Source organism: Tursiops truncatus, chromosome 11, assembly GCF_011762595.2.
Source record: "Tursiops truncatus isolate mTurTru1 chromosome 11, mTurTru1.mat.Y, whole genome shotgun sequence".
In the NCBI taxonomy this organism is placed as follows: domain Eukaryota; kingdom Metazoa; phylum Chordata; class Mammalia; order Artiodactyla; family Delphinidae; genus Tursiops; species Tursiops truncatus.
The window spans coordinates 82,400,299-82,416,077 of record NC_047044.1 but is presented as its reverse complement, the minus strand read 5'-3'; the positions used below and the strand labels follow the sequence as shown (position 1 = coordinate 82,416,077).

General features: G+C 38.5%; 1 protein-coding gene across 8 annotated transcripts in view; it reads right to left on the bottom strand.

The window, feature by feature from the left end:
• The window catches only part of DNAI7 (dynein axonemal intermediate chain 7), a 74,535-nt gene that overhangs the window by 8,156 nt on the left and 50,600 nt on the right, over positions 1 to 15,779 (bottom strand). For 7 of the 8 annotated variants that reach the window (XM_019936392.3, XM_073788956.1, XM_073788955.1 and 4 more), the window contains 3 exons: positions 5,455 to 5,530; positions 2,728 to 2,888; positions 82 to 238 (listed from right to left, as the gene is read on the bottom strand). In XM_019936392.3, the coding sequence (XP_019791951.2) occupies positions 82 to 238; positions 2,728 to 2,888; positions 5,455 to 5,530 (394 nt within the window). The remainder of the gene's footprint in view (positions 1 to 81; positions 239 to 2,727; positions 2,889 to 5,454; positions 5,531 to 15,779) is intronic. The other variant, XM_073788958.1, reaches the window with a different exon arrangement.

Sequence of the window (15,779 nt, the reverse complement as noted above, 5' to 3'; positions counted from 1 at the left end):
TCCTAATTTGATATAAGAATTTATATTACTGTATCTCTTTTCATTACATAATTATCAAAGCTGGTTAAGACATTGCCGTACCTTCAGCATCCCACCTTGCAACCATAGGATTCTCAAAAAAGAGTACGTTCTCATGAACCTCAAGCATGACCTCTATGGGTGGGAAAGTGTTTTCTGTTTCAAAGTCTTCTGCCGTTTCTGGAGGATATGTATATTTCTGTAATCCTTCTTTGAGTATCTTTTAAAAATGACCAAAATAATACCAAGTTAGAAGCTGACTGGTGACAGTTAAAGATGTAAATATTGCTGAATAAGCTATACAGTTATTTTAAATAAGCACTGCAGTTTGGTCACATTTAACTATAGATTGACTAACAAAATGTCACAATAAAATTAAAGATAATGATTTGAGGAAAAAAAAATCACGACATTTGAATGTAATTCAGAACCCTCCTATGGGCCAGGTTCTATGCTGGCTGGGACTTAACTATTCATTTTATCCCTCCAAGTAACTGTACAAGGCATATATTTAACAGAGAGGATAACTGGCACTTACAGAAATCAAGTAATGTGCCAAAGATTACAAAATGACTTCAAGAAGTGCCCGAAGTCAAAAATAGATCTACAGGGCTTCCCTGGTGGCGCAGTGGTTGAGACTCCGCCTGCCGATGCAGGGGACACGGGTTCGTGCCCCGGTCCGGGAAGATCCCACATGCCGCGGAGCGGCTGGGCCCGTGAGCCATGGCCGCTGAGCCTGCGCGTCCGGAGCCTGTGCTCCGCAATAGGAGAGGCCACAACAGTGAGAGGCCCGCGTACCGCAAAAAAAAAAAAAAAAAAAAGTTACAAAATAGAGGAAAAAATTGGATGGGGAAAATTTCTAGGGCACGTGTGAGATTATTAAAAAGGGACTTGGAAAAAAGGAGGAAGGCCTCTTTGTTGCAGGAGAGAAAAACAGGTGTGAAGGAGGATACTTTGGGCTCAAACTGGGAGCCTGGAGTGGTGCTATCAGGATATCCTGCCAAAATTCAAGAACAACAATTCTTTGGATGAATCCTTGAAATTCCCAGTTCAGGGTGGGACCTTCCTATGGATAAAGAGTTTTGAAGGCCTACCTCCACCAAAGGGTGTCTTTCTTGGCCTCCTCCCTGTCCTTCAATTATCCCTGAGGTAGGGAAAGTTGATTCAAGTAGATTCTTCAAAGTGGCTACAGACCAGATTATCTCCCCACGTTCACCCTAATAACTGCATTCTCATTTGTGGGGAGAAGGGGAAAGGAACAGCAATATCATCCCTAAGAGGGTAAAAATTAGCTTAGGGGGATCATGAAACAATTGTACTCTTTTAGGTATAAAATACAGATACACATATAGCATATAAGCAGATACACAGTATATCTGTGGTATTAATATTTTGGGCTGGGGGGCAGTTGGGAAAAAAATGTCTACAAAGACTCCTTAGAGGGGTGATAATGGAAATAAAATAAAAATTGAGAAATACGTCTCTAATTCAAGAACGCATGAAGATCCTTAATGGATAGGATTGTGGGTGAGAAGTGCCTGACCATCTACGGACATGATGTGTTAGAGCAGAGAGATGGGGATGGGAGGGGGTTGGGAGGGAGCAGGGAGAAAGAAAAGAAGGGCAGGAGAGAAAGAAAGGAAGGAGGAAGGGGCCATGACAACATAACTGGGTGTATCTGGGATGTAGGCCACCAAAAGTTAAACCAAGCCAGTGCTAGTGCAAGTGTTACTGCTTATTGAAACAGAAGTGAGAAACTCCTTGAAAAATGATGAACAACTGCTACCATCAGTATCCTTACTACTCCTGTGGGCTATCTGTACATCAGCAGCATTGGCATTGCCTGGATCAGTGCTTCTCAAACTTTAATGTGCATATGAATCACCTTAGGGTCCTGTTAAAATGCAGATGAAGTAGATCTGAGGTGAAACACCAAATTATGCATTTCTAACAAGTTCCCAGGTGATGCTGATGCTTCAGGTTCATAGACCACACTTTGTATATCAAAGATCCGGACCAGTGGTTCTCAAAGTTTGGGATGTGTTTTGCTAAAACACAGACTGCTGGGTCTCACCTCCAGAGTTTTTGATTCAGTAGGACTGAGGTGGGGCCCATGAATTTGCATTTCTAGCAAATTCCCAGATGATGCCAAGTGATTCTGCTGCTTCTGGTCAAGGGACCACATGCTGGGAACCACTGATTTAGACCAGAGTCCACCAACTGTGGTCCCCGAGAAATCCAGCCCACCACCAGTTTTTGTAAATAAAGTTTAACTGGGACACAGCGATGCCCGTTCATTTATATATGACTGTTTTAATGTTACAGTGGCAGAGTTGAGGAGTTGTGACAGAGCTGGTATGGCCCACAAAGCTGAAAATATTTACCATCTGGTCCTTTACAGAAAAAGCCTGCCAGCCTCTGAAATAGACTGTCATTATTAAGGCCAAATTGGCACAATATAATCATAGTGCTATAGGTTTACAATTAAGTTAACATGTATGAATTCTAGTTTTAAAATCCGTATTATTTCAGATTCCTTTCCTTTAGTATCTGATTCAAATGTATACATTCAAGACAGTTTAAAATTACATTGTTTCCTTTGTGCTTGCTTAATAGGGTTAAATTCATTAGATGTTTAGATCGTTTGAGATGAAGTAAAAGCATGAGAAATTATTTTATTCATAAATTTTGATTCAAGAATTAACCTACTTCCACAATCATCCAGCCCTTCCTCGGTTTACACTGTGGAGGAAGCTCCAAAATATCCAAGTGGTGCACTCCACCCAGAGCTGTGAATTGGCATAAATCAACCTCATTTTCTTCAAAGAAATATGGCTTTTCAGAGGCATTCTCTAACAGCAACAACTGCGCTGAAATTCATCAGATTAGTTCAGTTTCTAAACAGATCATAACATTTCTGTATTTTCTTAGCGGGAAAATGAAAATGTTCTAATACTGGTAAATGAAGTTTTTATTTAGCTGCTAAACATTTTCAAAATGTGGTTGATTCAAAACTATTCACAAAGCTAAGCTTGAAAGTGGGAATAGGCATGCGTAATGTTAGGGTGCAGGGGAGGGCCCCATTTATATTTTATATACTAACGTTTTAGGAATTTGTATACAATAAGGATGTGTTACTATTAACATAAAAACTTTAAAAATATGGTTTATTGTATGGGAGGAAAAATAATTTTCCCGCTACCCTTCTGAGTTCTTGGCCGAGACTCCTGTAATAAAAGACAGATTAACAAGAGAAAAATGAGCAGGAGTTTATTAACATGTACACCTCATGTATACATGGGAGATACCCTGAGAAAAATTAGTAACTCAAAGAGGTGGTTTAGAACTCTGGCTTATATAGCATCTTCTACAAAGAATAATAAATTTGTGGAGAAATAACAGGACAAAGGAAAGCAGTTTTAGGCTTCCAAGGGCAGAGATAAAGCCTGTTATGTAAACTCCTCTGGCACCCTCTCCAGGCTGATAGGGTCTAAACTTGTCTCTGGCAATTAACCTTTAACCTTTGTCCCTCCTAGTAGAGAGGGGAGGAAAAACACTTTTGAAAGTTTATGCCCTGCTTTTAGGCAAATAGGAGGAGGGTAAGGACCTTTTCTTGCATCTTTTTAATTGTTTTCAGCTCAAAATAATTCTTATGCCAAAGTGACAGATTTTGGGGTGGCATATCCTGCTAACCTTCATTATAAAAGATCAAAAGTGGTTTAACACAAAATTTAATAACTGACAAATTAATTTTTTTAAATTGGACATTATGGAGCTAAAAATCTGAAAGAAGTAAAATGTTAAAAAAATAAATTTTGGCCCATATATGAAATGAAAGCTAATTTTTTTTTCCAACAAAAATAGGCCCAGCTTATAGAAAAACAGGGATGGAGGTTTGAAAGTGAAGAAACTGGACTGGATAATCTTTGTGTTCAGACATTTTACAGGGAAATTCTATGATCTCATAAATCTCAGTGCACAATCAGGGGATATCTGATGTCACATACCATCATTCCCACCTTTCACCAAAATTCTTTCAACAGAGTGTAATAGATAAGAAGAGGAAATCAGACCCTTACAGGTTCCATCCTTGACTAGCTGTGTGACCTCATACAAGATATGCTAATTAACATCTCTAGTCTCAGTTCCTTCCTCAACAAATGCATATAATAGTAGTATCTATCTTCTACAGTTTGGGGGAGCTGTGATTTAATACAAGAAAGGAGTTTAGAACTGGTGCCAAGCCCATAGTAAAAATTCAGGAACTGTTAGTCTTATTATTTATCATTACAATTTTCCTCTCCCATTAAAGGAAGCACACTGAGATGGCACTGAAAATAAGTGGAAATATCCAGAGAAAATTCCAGTTAAGCAATTGCCCCCTTTTCCTTGTATACATTCAATAAAATGTATACCTTAAGTAATTTTCAAATGTTTCTAATTAATAGTCCATTTACCTGAAAAGAAAGTCAGAAAGAATACTGTGTCCCAATTTAGACTATTTATGATATATATTATTTGGGGATCACCATGTAGAAACCTTGGTATTATTGACACAGTTTCATGAATGGAATATATTATCATATTTCTAACAGGAAAATTATCTCATAAGGATTACAGAAAAATTATAAAGATATAAACCTAGTTGACCGCTGACACAAAAGTGTATTGGAAAAAGTGAAGTAGACAAGAAGCCTGTTATAAAAAAATATGCTAAGAAATATATAAAAAGTATATTCCTTAGAAGTTACTGGGAAAGAAGCATAATGATAAAGTTAGTGGAAAACACGTATATAAATCTCAAACCAAAAGATTTTCAAATTAGACATCACTATCATTTTGACATATTAAAACTATATCCAGTTTCTACTTGCCAGGATAAGACTGAATACAGAAGTGTTGAAAAATTTCTGATCATGTACGTGTGCTTGAGAATGTTCAATGCAACACTGCTTGCAATAATAAAAAAAATTAGAAATAACCTTATTGTCTACTAATAAGGATTTAAATAATGTCCCATTATTGGATGACATTATACAGATACTTTAAAAGTAAGGTTACCAATGTGCTCTGACTTAGAATCTTGTTGAATATTATTCATTTAAGCAGAATATATATTGTGTTCTATGTATGTATGTACAATGACAAATACTGTTAGGTGAAAAAAAGTAATTTTCAACAAAAACATCTGTATGATATGATCCCATGGTTTTATTTAAAACCAAAAGAGAGAGAAACAGAGACAGAGAGAGAGATTGCACAAATTTTAAAAAGTTGTTAACATTGGTTACATCAGAAGAGGGATGAGGAAGAATTTTCACTTTATACTTCTGCAACATCCTAGTTTTTTTTTTTTTTACAATGTCCCTGCATTTCTTTTGTAAGCAGAAAAATCCCAATAAAATTAAATTCTAAAAATGTAATTTAGAGGAATACCTGCTGAAACTGTTTCACTTAATAATTTCATCTCCAGTTCATATTTTGTGGCTTCAGATTCTTCCTGGACAGAACTCTACAGAGAACACAAGGACAGATGCGTGTGATCGTCAGTGTCTGCTGCAGCCCAGATTCACTCTCTTCCTGTTCCAGTTCCCACTAGATTTCTGCTACCTTAATTCCAGGGCCTCAGATGGACACTTGCTCTGGCCTAAAACTGGATTCAAAAACAATATTTAAAAAATTAATTTAAATGAGAGCCCATCTCCACAGAACCTCACAAGGGCAGGAGCTAGCCTGCTCAGATTCTTTGCTGAAAACCCCTAAGTGTAAAATAGAGAGACTAGGAAGCAATGCAAGCTATAAAAATTTTGTATTTGCATTTTGGTTTTAGCCAAGTTTTAGATTTTGCTTGATTTTGGCAATAAACTCTCTGATAGACTAATTCCAAAGCCTGCTTTTGGGTAAGCCTCTGAGGGGAATTAAAGATGCTATGTACCAAGTAATGTAGAAGATATCATTACATCCTGGTGTAGTAAAAAGAATACTACAAAAAGAGGACATAGGAATTTATATTCAAATCTGCCACTAACTTACCTTTGTGACCTTGAGCAAGTCATTTAACCATTATGGACCTCAAATGCCTGATCTAACAACCCATTTGGTATGTAACTGTGTGCCAGACATATTATACCTCTTGTAAACAATCCTAAGAGATAGCTATTATTTTCATTTTACAAAGAAGGGAACTGAAGCTTAGGGAGATGACTGGTCTAAGGGTCAAACAAAATAATAAAAGTAAAGAATTTTGTACGCTGTAAAGTACTAGATAAATGCAGTATTATGAAAATTTGGTATGTGTGTGCTAATATTTGCAAACTGGATCACATCCAGCAAACTCCATTTGATCTCAAATACCACCTGTACTTTTCTACAGCAATAAAAGAACCTTATATCGGAATTCTAGTCAGAAGCTTAATGCCAGTTCATCCCACCATGCCTCTCACCCTCATCCACCATACAAAGCCAAGTCCCCCTTAGTAAATTATCTTTTCCCTACTCTCATCACGATATTGCCCTGTATCTTCCTCTTGACCAGTTTTAACACTATGCATTCTCTGCCAGCTCTTTCCATCAGGCCTCTGACACTTCTCACTTATTAACTCATTCATTCAAAGAATTTTTATTGAGTGCCTAAATTGTACAGGCATCCGTAGATGCTAGAAGCAAAAGGAAAGAAAAGACAAGGTCCCTGACTTAAGGAGCTGCCAGTCTATTAGGAAAGCAGGCAAACGAATAGGCATAATACCATTCGTGGGTGCTGTAGTGTAGTAAGGGGTCCACAATAGAACAGAAAGGAAGAAGAGTTAATTCTGTGGGAAAAATAGTCTGTGGGTGGTGAAAAAAGGAAACGCTACCCAAAGGTGGTAAAGTTTGAACTAAATCTTGAAAGATAATTAGGTCTTCCCCAAAATGGTGGGAGGGAATTTTAATGAGCGAAGGCAGAAAGGTATGAAGCAAAACAGGGTTACAAGCACCCCTGAGTAGTCAGGCATGGTTGGAATGAGACAGGCTGGGAGGGTGTAAAGATTTGAAGCTGGAGAGAGGCAGGCCAGCCTGTGGAGAGCTTTGGATGCCACTCTAAAGACCAGAACTTCCTCTGTGGGTAAAAGAGGGCCCCAAAAAGATTTTTACTAGGAAAGTAACATGAAGAAATTTGCATTTGGAAAGAGTATTCTGGTGCCCACCTGATGAATGTATTGCTTTGTAAAGAGTAAGAAGTGCAAGGTAAGAGGATCAGGGCCTAACTCAAGATAGAAGCAATCAGGACCATTAGAAGGAGCATATGTGAGAGATGATAAGGAAGTAAATCAACATAACTTGGATGGCAACTGGATATAGAAGTAAGGCAACGGACAGGCAAAGACTGATTTACAGATGCTTGGCTTAGGTAATAAGATGGATGGTGGTAACAATTACCAAGAAAAGAAAAGGAAGAATAGGTTTGGGGAAAAAAAGTAGTGAATTTGATTGTGGATATGTTCCATTTGAGGTGCCCATGGAACATCTAGGCAGCCTTTGATATTATCTACCATTAAAAAGCCAGTTGCATTTCTTTCTTACAGGAAGGATTTTCTCCAACAATAATATCAAAGATGTCAAACCAACAAGTGAGTCAGCCTTTCCAATTCACATCTTCAAAGAGTTGAGAATTCTTCAGCATGTAGATCAAACTGGTTTTCTACCTTGCAGGGAGTCCAAGAATTTAGACTTTCTCAACAGAACGTTCCCCTTAACAACCACAGTACTTCAGTATGCAACAACAAGAATTTATCAGTGTCCGTATTATCACATAAGAGAATAATCTTGTATTTAAGTCAACACATTGCCTTTATATAATTCATAATTTTTATAATTCTATGTTACTCTTTAGTTCAATTGACTCTTTTTGAAGTTAGACTTCTGGAGGAAGGAAGCAATGGGTCAATTTACATTCTGATGCAAGTTCCTTAATCTTAATAACTATTCTAGAATGTTTTCCTGTCATTGCAGCTAGCACATACTCCTGCACAATAATTAAACTCCAAACCACATTTATTGATACTATAAGCCTTCATAGTTTTATACATTCTAAAACTCCTTGTGTTTGTTGGCAATGTAAACGAAAGAAAATACTTCTTTCTTCATATTGATATCATGTTTATATCTGCTAATGAAAAGTCCTCTTTCATCATAATTGTTTTAGAAATTTTTCCATGTATTTTTTTTCTTCTAGCTAAACTTTAATAGTGTTTTGTCAAGTCTCAACAGTTACCAACTGGAATTTTTATTTGAATTGCACTAAATTTATAGATTTATAATAAATCTATCTAAAAAATAACATTTCTTAAAACTGTTTGCCTGGAAATGTTGACAGAGTATGAAGCAGAGAAGGTAGTTAAAGTATAACTTTTCAATGACACCTTGGTTCAACAGGTATAGGAATTGGCTTATAACAGGGAAGAACTTCACAGAACACAAGCAATTTTTCATTGTAACTTGATTAATGTACAGTTATTGTAGTGTGGAAATTCTTTTAATATATGTGTAATTTGAATTTGATACAAAAACATAACCTGGGTCATGAATAAGATCATGGAAACAGACTAGAAATTCCAGAAACAGATCTCAGGATCCACTTGGGAATTTAGCATATGGCATTTCAGATCAATAGAAAAAGCCTACGTTTATATGGTAAGTGTTTTGAGACAGCTGGCTAAAATCTGAAATAAAATAAATTTAGATTCTCCCCATTTTACACTAAAATAAATTCCAGATGGATAAAAGATTTAAATGTGAAGGCATAACTAAACCAATCAAAAGCCACAAAAATCATGAAAATATTAGAAGAGAACATGGGAGACTTGATATCAATAATTATCAATGGGGCTTCCCTGGTGACACAGTGGTTGGGAGTCTGCCTGCCAATGCAGGGGACACGGGTTCGCGCCCTGGTCTGGGAAGATCCCACATGCCGCGGAGCAACTGGGCCCGCGAGCCACAATTACTGAGCCTGCGCGTCTGGAGCCTGTGCTCTGCAACAAGAGAGGCCGTGATAGTGAGAGGCCCATGCACCGCGATGAAGAGTGACCCCCGCTTGCCACAACTAGAGAAAGCCCTCGCACAGAAATGAAGACCCAACACAGCCATAAATAAATAAATTTAAAAAATTATCAATGAAATAGGTGATCTTGATATTGGACATCCGCAAAATGTCAGTACTGAATACTGTACAGATTTGATAGAATGTCTTGAATTTTACTGTCCGTCAAGAGAATATCTACACAAAGGAAGTTCATTGATCTGAAATCCAATGTTTTCATCATCAAAAGATAATTTAACTACAGGTTCAGAATAAAGTGTTGGAATTGGCTCTTGATAAGGAATTGAAGATGACTTTTGAAAATTCAGCATCGTATGCTTCATTTTGTACAAAAGGTAAGAATGGTTACCCTGAGTGGGCCGAAGCCTCATTCATTCCTGTGGCTTTAATACCATCTATAGGCCAGTGGTTCCCAAATCCATGCTAGTGATGATCTTCAGACCACATACACTGTGCTGCTCAGCCCTGGAAAGACACAGTCCACACACACACGGTGGCTGGATCTGATCTTCCTCAGAACTCCTGATTCACGTTTGCCTACTTGACATTTCCATTTGTGTGTTCCACACTTACCATGTCCCCACCAAAATCCTCTGGTTTCTGTCACTCTCAACCAATTCAGCCCATACCTGTCCATCTCAGTAAATTGCGCTACCATCTTCTTAATTCCCCAAATCAAAACTCAGCAGGATTTGTTTATTTTACCTCCCAAACATATCCAGCTTTCCATGTCTCTTACTACCACCTTTGTCCGAGCCACCATGACTTCTCATGCCTTTCTAGTACTACTGAACTCAATACCATGCTACTACTCTGGCCCCTCACAATTTTTTAATCTACGTAATGGCCAGAATAACCTTTCAAGGTGATAAATCACGCCGTTCTCATACTTAGAGCCCTCTAATGCCTTCCTACTGCATTTACAATAAAATCTTAACTTCTTCTTCTGGCCGACAAAGCCCTGCTTCACCTCGCTTCTGCTTTTCTCTCTGACGTCATCACACGTCACTCTCCTCTTTGCCCACCGTACCTCAGTCCACTGGCCTTCTTCCTGGGCTTCACTCCTGTCTTATGACCTTTGCAGTAATTTTACCCTCAGATCAGAATATTTCTACCCTAATAATTACATAGCTGATTCCTTCTGGTCATTTGGGTTTCAGCTTAAATAATAACTCATCATACAAGCCCTCCCTAAACACCCAATCTAGTTACCACCCTGATTAATTCTGTGCACGCCATTTATTAGTATCTGCTATTTTCCAGTTTTTTCTTATTTATTGTTGGTTTCTCCTGACTTGCAAGTAAATTGCGAGAGCAGGAATCTCATTTGTCCTTTACCACTGCCCTCTGAGGGCCAGAACAGTGCCTGGCATATAGAGGTAGGCATTCAATAAATATTTGCTGAATGAGTAAAGAAATAAGAACAAGGTCCAGGCTATGACCGGGGAAACAGGCTGAAGTAAGTCTGTAGGAAGTTAAAGGGTGATGAATGCTAACGCTAGGTTTTGCATGTCGGTTATCCTCATAGATTTTTAATTTATCCATGATGATGCCAAGAAGTCCCTGAATCTCTAAGGCTATTTATTTCATGCCTCCACACTTTTCCCTCTGAGCAGAACAATTTCCTTTCCTTCCCATCTCAACTCCTCCATGCCTATCAAAAGATTTAGCTCAAAGGTTACCTCATCAGAGAAGACTTCCGGTCTGTTCATTCTGTTTTTTTTTTTTTTTTTTTAAAATTCATTTTGATCTCTTAACTCCCATGCCTAATATCTCTCATTGCAAACATCAAAACGTACGGTAACTGTTACACTTATCCACAATCATGTCAAATTCCTCATAAAAGGCACTTAGTAAATTTTATATTTCATATGTGTTTTATATATTATATATACTCATATTTATATTAAATATATAATACATATACACTCATATTTATGTTAAATCTGGTATCTGCTTATTTATTTTTGGCCGCACTGGGTCTGTGTTGCTGTGCGGGGCTTTCTCTAGTTGCAGCGAGTTGGGGCTACTTTCCTTGTGGTGCGCAGGCTCCTCGTTGCAATGGCTTCTCTTGTTGCGGAGCACGGGCTCTAGGCACGCGGGCTCAGTAGTTGTAGCTCTAGAGTGCATGGGCTCTAGAGTGCAGGCTCAGTAGTTGTGGCGCATGGGCTTAGTTACTCCGCAGCATGTAGGATCTTCCCGGACCAGGCCTTGAACCCACGTCCCCTGCATTGGCAGGTGGATTCTTAACCACTGCGCCACCAGGGAAGCCCGATAAAGACTAGTTTTAACTTGAACTTTAAAAAGTTCAAAGGTCCATTATATCATGCATGCCCCTTAGATCACCAAACTATTTCTGAAGATAATTATTATTTTTAAAAAGCAACATTTCTCATATTTTGCTACACTGAAATTAGACTTTTCGAAAAATTTTCTAAGATATATTAATTGGAAAGACAGTATTAGCCAATACTAACATTATTGTAAATATTATTATTACACATTTAAATGAACTAAAATATGGTATTAAGAGCCCTCTAGTGGCAAAATTCTTAATAGATCCATGAAAAAGAAAGACAATTTGGACCATCTTCTAAACCTAAGAGATTTAATTTTTAAACTAACAAAGTACTAAATACTTGGTATTTGTAATCACATCACATATCAAGCATAATTAAAGTATTTTGGGCCATAGATCCTGCATTATTATACTAATATTTGCCTTGCAATCAGCCTCCAAATTTATTAAAAAGATACAAGAAATGTAATATTATATTACAATATGCCAACCTAAAATTATAAAAATAAGCAGCTTATCCTAAAGAAAAAATTTTAAAAATAGAGAAATCTCTTCCTCTAAAGCCAAAACACAGTAAATTTGCCTACTGATCCTACAGATAGTCCCTAATTTACACACACTCACACAAACACATATACACATACACATACAAGTTAAATTTCATCAATTTATATGCCAGTTTAAAAAATGTATACCATATTTTACCATACCAAGAAAACAGTGTTATGAGTGACATTTAAGGTTATGATAGTTTCTATTTTGCCGTGATTATAAAGGAATACAAATCTCACCACTGCCCATAAATATTGCTTCACATTCTGAGTTCCAACCGGACTGCAAGAAGCACACTTCTCCTGAGGCCGCTGTGGGGTTGGAAGTGAAGCCTTCCTATCACCACCTGTACTAGGCCAGATCACCCCAGGGCACAACTGCTGAGGAGAGGGTCCCAAGAATCCCTAGTGACAAGCTTGTAGATTCCCTAAAGTGACAGAAATGGTTCCCAGCACACCCAACTGGAACTGAGAGTCTTAAGTGTCTCAAAAACACAGGATAATTTTAATGTGGGGACTGGTTGAATTCTTTGATACGAGTGATTGTTCTTACACAGGTTGTTCACAACAAATCAGACTCAAGTTAGGGCCTACGTTTAATCACTTAACCGTCCATTCATTCGCTTATTCCTTCATTCATTCAATAAACATTTATCGAAACTCTATCGCGTACCAGGCCCTGTGCTTACTGTAAATATGAAATCTATCCTTATCCTCCTAAATGATTCATATCCTAAATATGAATATCCTTATCCTCGTCCTCGAGATCATAATTCAGTGTTTAAATTAAGAATTTTAATAATTAAACAGAATGATAAAAGCATAGTAAAGATATATCTAATTTAGCCTGAAAATAAGGGGAGAACTTTGTGGAGGTAAAATTGGAAGTGATAAAATAAAATTTATATTTTAAAGCAGGACAAGAAAATTTAAGCATAACATATTCCCTGCCTGTATTGGGCCCTCCCTAACGTACAATGTGCATCTGAGTTATACATTAGCCAGACATCCTCAAAGGTGGGAACGCCTGCCACAAAGATCAATGTTTTTATCCTTTCTTCTCATGTCAGCAAAGTAACTTCTTAGATTAGCATTCTTTCACAACTCTGTAAGGGGTCACGGTGATTTACTGCTCACTTTGTACATGCTTACCTGGATTATGTATCTTTGGTGAACTTTATGTAAAATGTCAGTGTGTGATTTTGATGTACAATCCTTTGTCTTGAAAATGTATATGACTGTGCCTTCGACTTCTAACAAGTGGAACAGTTCTCAGACCTCCTGAGAGTCTGTCTCCCAGGTTATAATTCTCAGTTTGGCTCAAATAAAATTCTATTTTTTCTTCTTAACTTGATTGTTAATTGAATTTTTGTCAACAAAGGTTGTCTTAAAAGACAAGTAGATGTTAGGTAAAGTGGATGAGGATGACGGGAGGAAGGGAATTTCACAAGGACAGAATATTTATTGAAAATTCAAACAATATAGAACTGTAAAGAGAATAAAATATCACTGATAGTATATCATCATCCCATCCTTCTCACACTCCCTCCCCGCCGCTCCAAGATAGCCACTGTTTGGATAAGCAGGCTGCCAGATTGTTTTCTACGATTTCACAAATAAGTATTTTTTTTCCCTTACAAAAACAGAACCCTATTGCAAATATAGTTTTGTATCTTGAAAAAAATATCTTAACAATGCATCTTAGGTATTTTCCCATATAAAAGTATATACGTTCTAGTCCACGATGGCGATGTAGGAATATCCTGAAGCCACCTCCTCCCACAAACACATTCAATCTACAGCTGCATACGGAACAATTTTCTCTGAAAAAACCCCGAAAACTAGCTGAGTGACTCCTACACATCGGGTGAATGGGAAAAAGCCCATACAGAAGCAGGTAGGAGAGGCTGGGACACAATCTCGCCATAAACCCACCCCTGTACAGCAAATCACAATCAGGAGGGAACTTACAAACATGAGCTTCTCCCCAAGGAACAAAGAGTTTGAACTGCACGTCAGGCCTCAACTTTTAAGACTTGCACCTGAGAAACTAGCCCCCAAAACATCTAGCTCTGAAAGTCAAGAGGGCTTGCTTCCACCAGACCCAGAAGGCTATGCAAACTGAGAAGAAGTTTTTAAAAGGCCCCTGTGTGCAGACTCTCCTGCCCCAGGGCCCAGGGCAGAGGTGGCCAACTGAAAAGCAACCGGACTTTCTGTGAAAGAGGCTTATTTGATTATCTTAAAGCGTAGGCCTGAGGGGTAGGCATCTACTATTTAACACACAGCTAGGGGGCCTACTGAATTACTCTCCAAAAACAAGAGGCCAGCAGGTACCATATCTTTGTGCTCTCCTTCTATTTTGGCCCAGATCACCAGGATCTCCCAAAAAGGAGCTTGTATCACCCAGCGGACACCTCTTGCTCACCTGTCTCTGGTGGCCGGTGGGGCTCACATTCACAGGTCCCAGGGACTGAAACAAATGAAGAAAGAGCTCTTAACTGGCTACCACCCCCAGGGCACAGCAGAGAGGCGACACACCCAGGAGCTCAGTCTTTCTGTGAAAGAGGCCTATTAGTTTATCTTCATAGCTGTGGCTTGAGGGGTAGGCTTCTAACTGAACACACATCTAAGGGCCCACTGTAATCTTCCCTAGAGACCTCAGAAGGAAGGCACTATCTCTCTTGAGCACCAGTGTTTCCCAGGGGAAGCTTCTACATGTGTCTGGTGCCCTGGTTTCTACATTTGGTACCCTGGTTTTGCTGGCGGCTGCCCAGGGCCTGGCCCTTGATTGCCTGGTTCTGGTGGCCAGCAGAGCTTGCATTCATGAGTTCAACAGGATGGTAGCAAAGAAAGAAACTGTTCTTAACTGGCTATCACCTCAAGGCTCAGCTCAGAGGGAGCAGAAGATCCCAGAAGACTATCTCCCAGTCCTCCCCTGAAAGATGCATACTTGTACACTTTAAAATTTGTTGCTTGAAGGTCTGGCTTCCAATCAGCCTGGACCTAGGTGTTCACTGAGCTCCTCCTTCCTTTTGGGACACTGACAGGTCTTGGCACAGCCTCAACAATTGGGAGCCACTAAAAATAAAGTAGGTGCTTGGACAATCACAAAGAATTGAGAGACAACCAAGGTAGTGCTGAAGGATATATTTCATCTCCTACACTAGACTACTCCTTCAATACTGGGAGAGGTGGCTGTTTTATCTAACCAATACAGAGAGTCAAGAAAAGTGAAGAAACAGACGAATATATTCCAAACAAAAGAACAAGATAAAACCTCAGAAAAAGACCTTAGTGAAACAGATGAGTGATTTACCTGATAAAGATCTCAGAACAATGGTTGTAGAGATGCTAACTGAGCCTAGGAGAAGAATAAAGGAACATACTGAGAATTTCAACAAAGATAAAATATAAGAAAGTACCAAATAGAAGTCACAGAGCCAAAGAATACAATAACTGAACTGAAAAGTACAATAGAGAAATTCAATAGCAGATTAGATAAAGCTAGACAAAACGATCTGAGAACTCACAGACAAGGCAGTAGAACTCACCCAAGCAAAAAGAAAAATGAAAGATAGCTTAAGAGACTTGTGGAACAACATCAAGCAGACCAACATTTGCATTATGGGGGTCCCAGAAGGAGAAGAGAGAGACAAGGGGGCAGAAAACTTATTTGAAGAAATAATGGATGAAAACTTCCCAACCTGGGGAAGGAAACAGACATTCAGATCCAGGAAGCTCAGAGAGTACCAAAAAAGATAAATTCAAAGAAACCCACACGCAGACATTTTATAATTAAAGTGTCAAAAGTTAAAGACAAGGAAGAATCTTA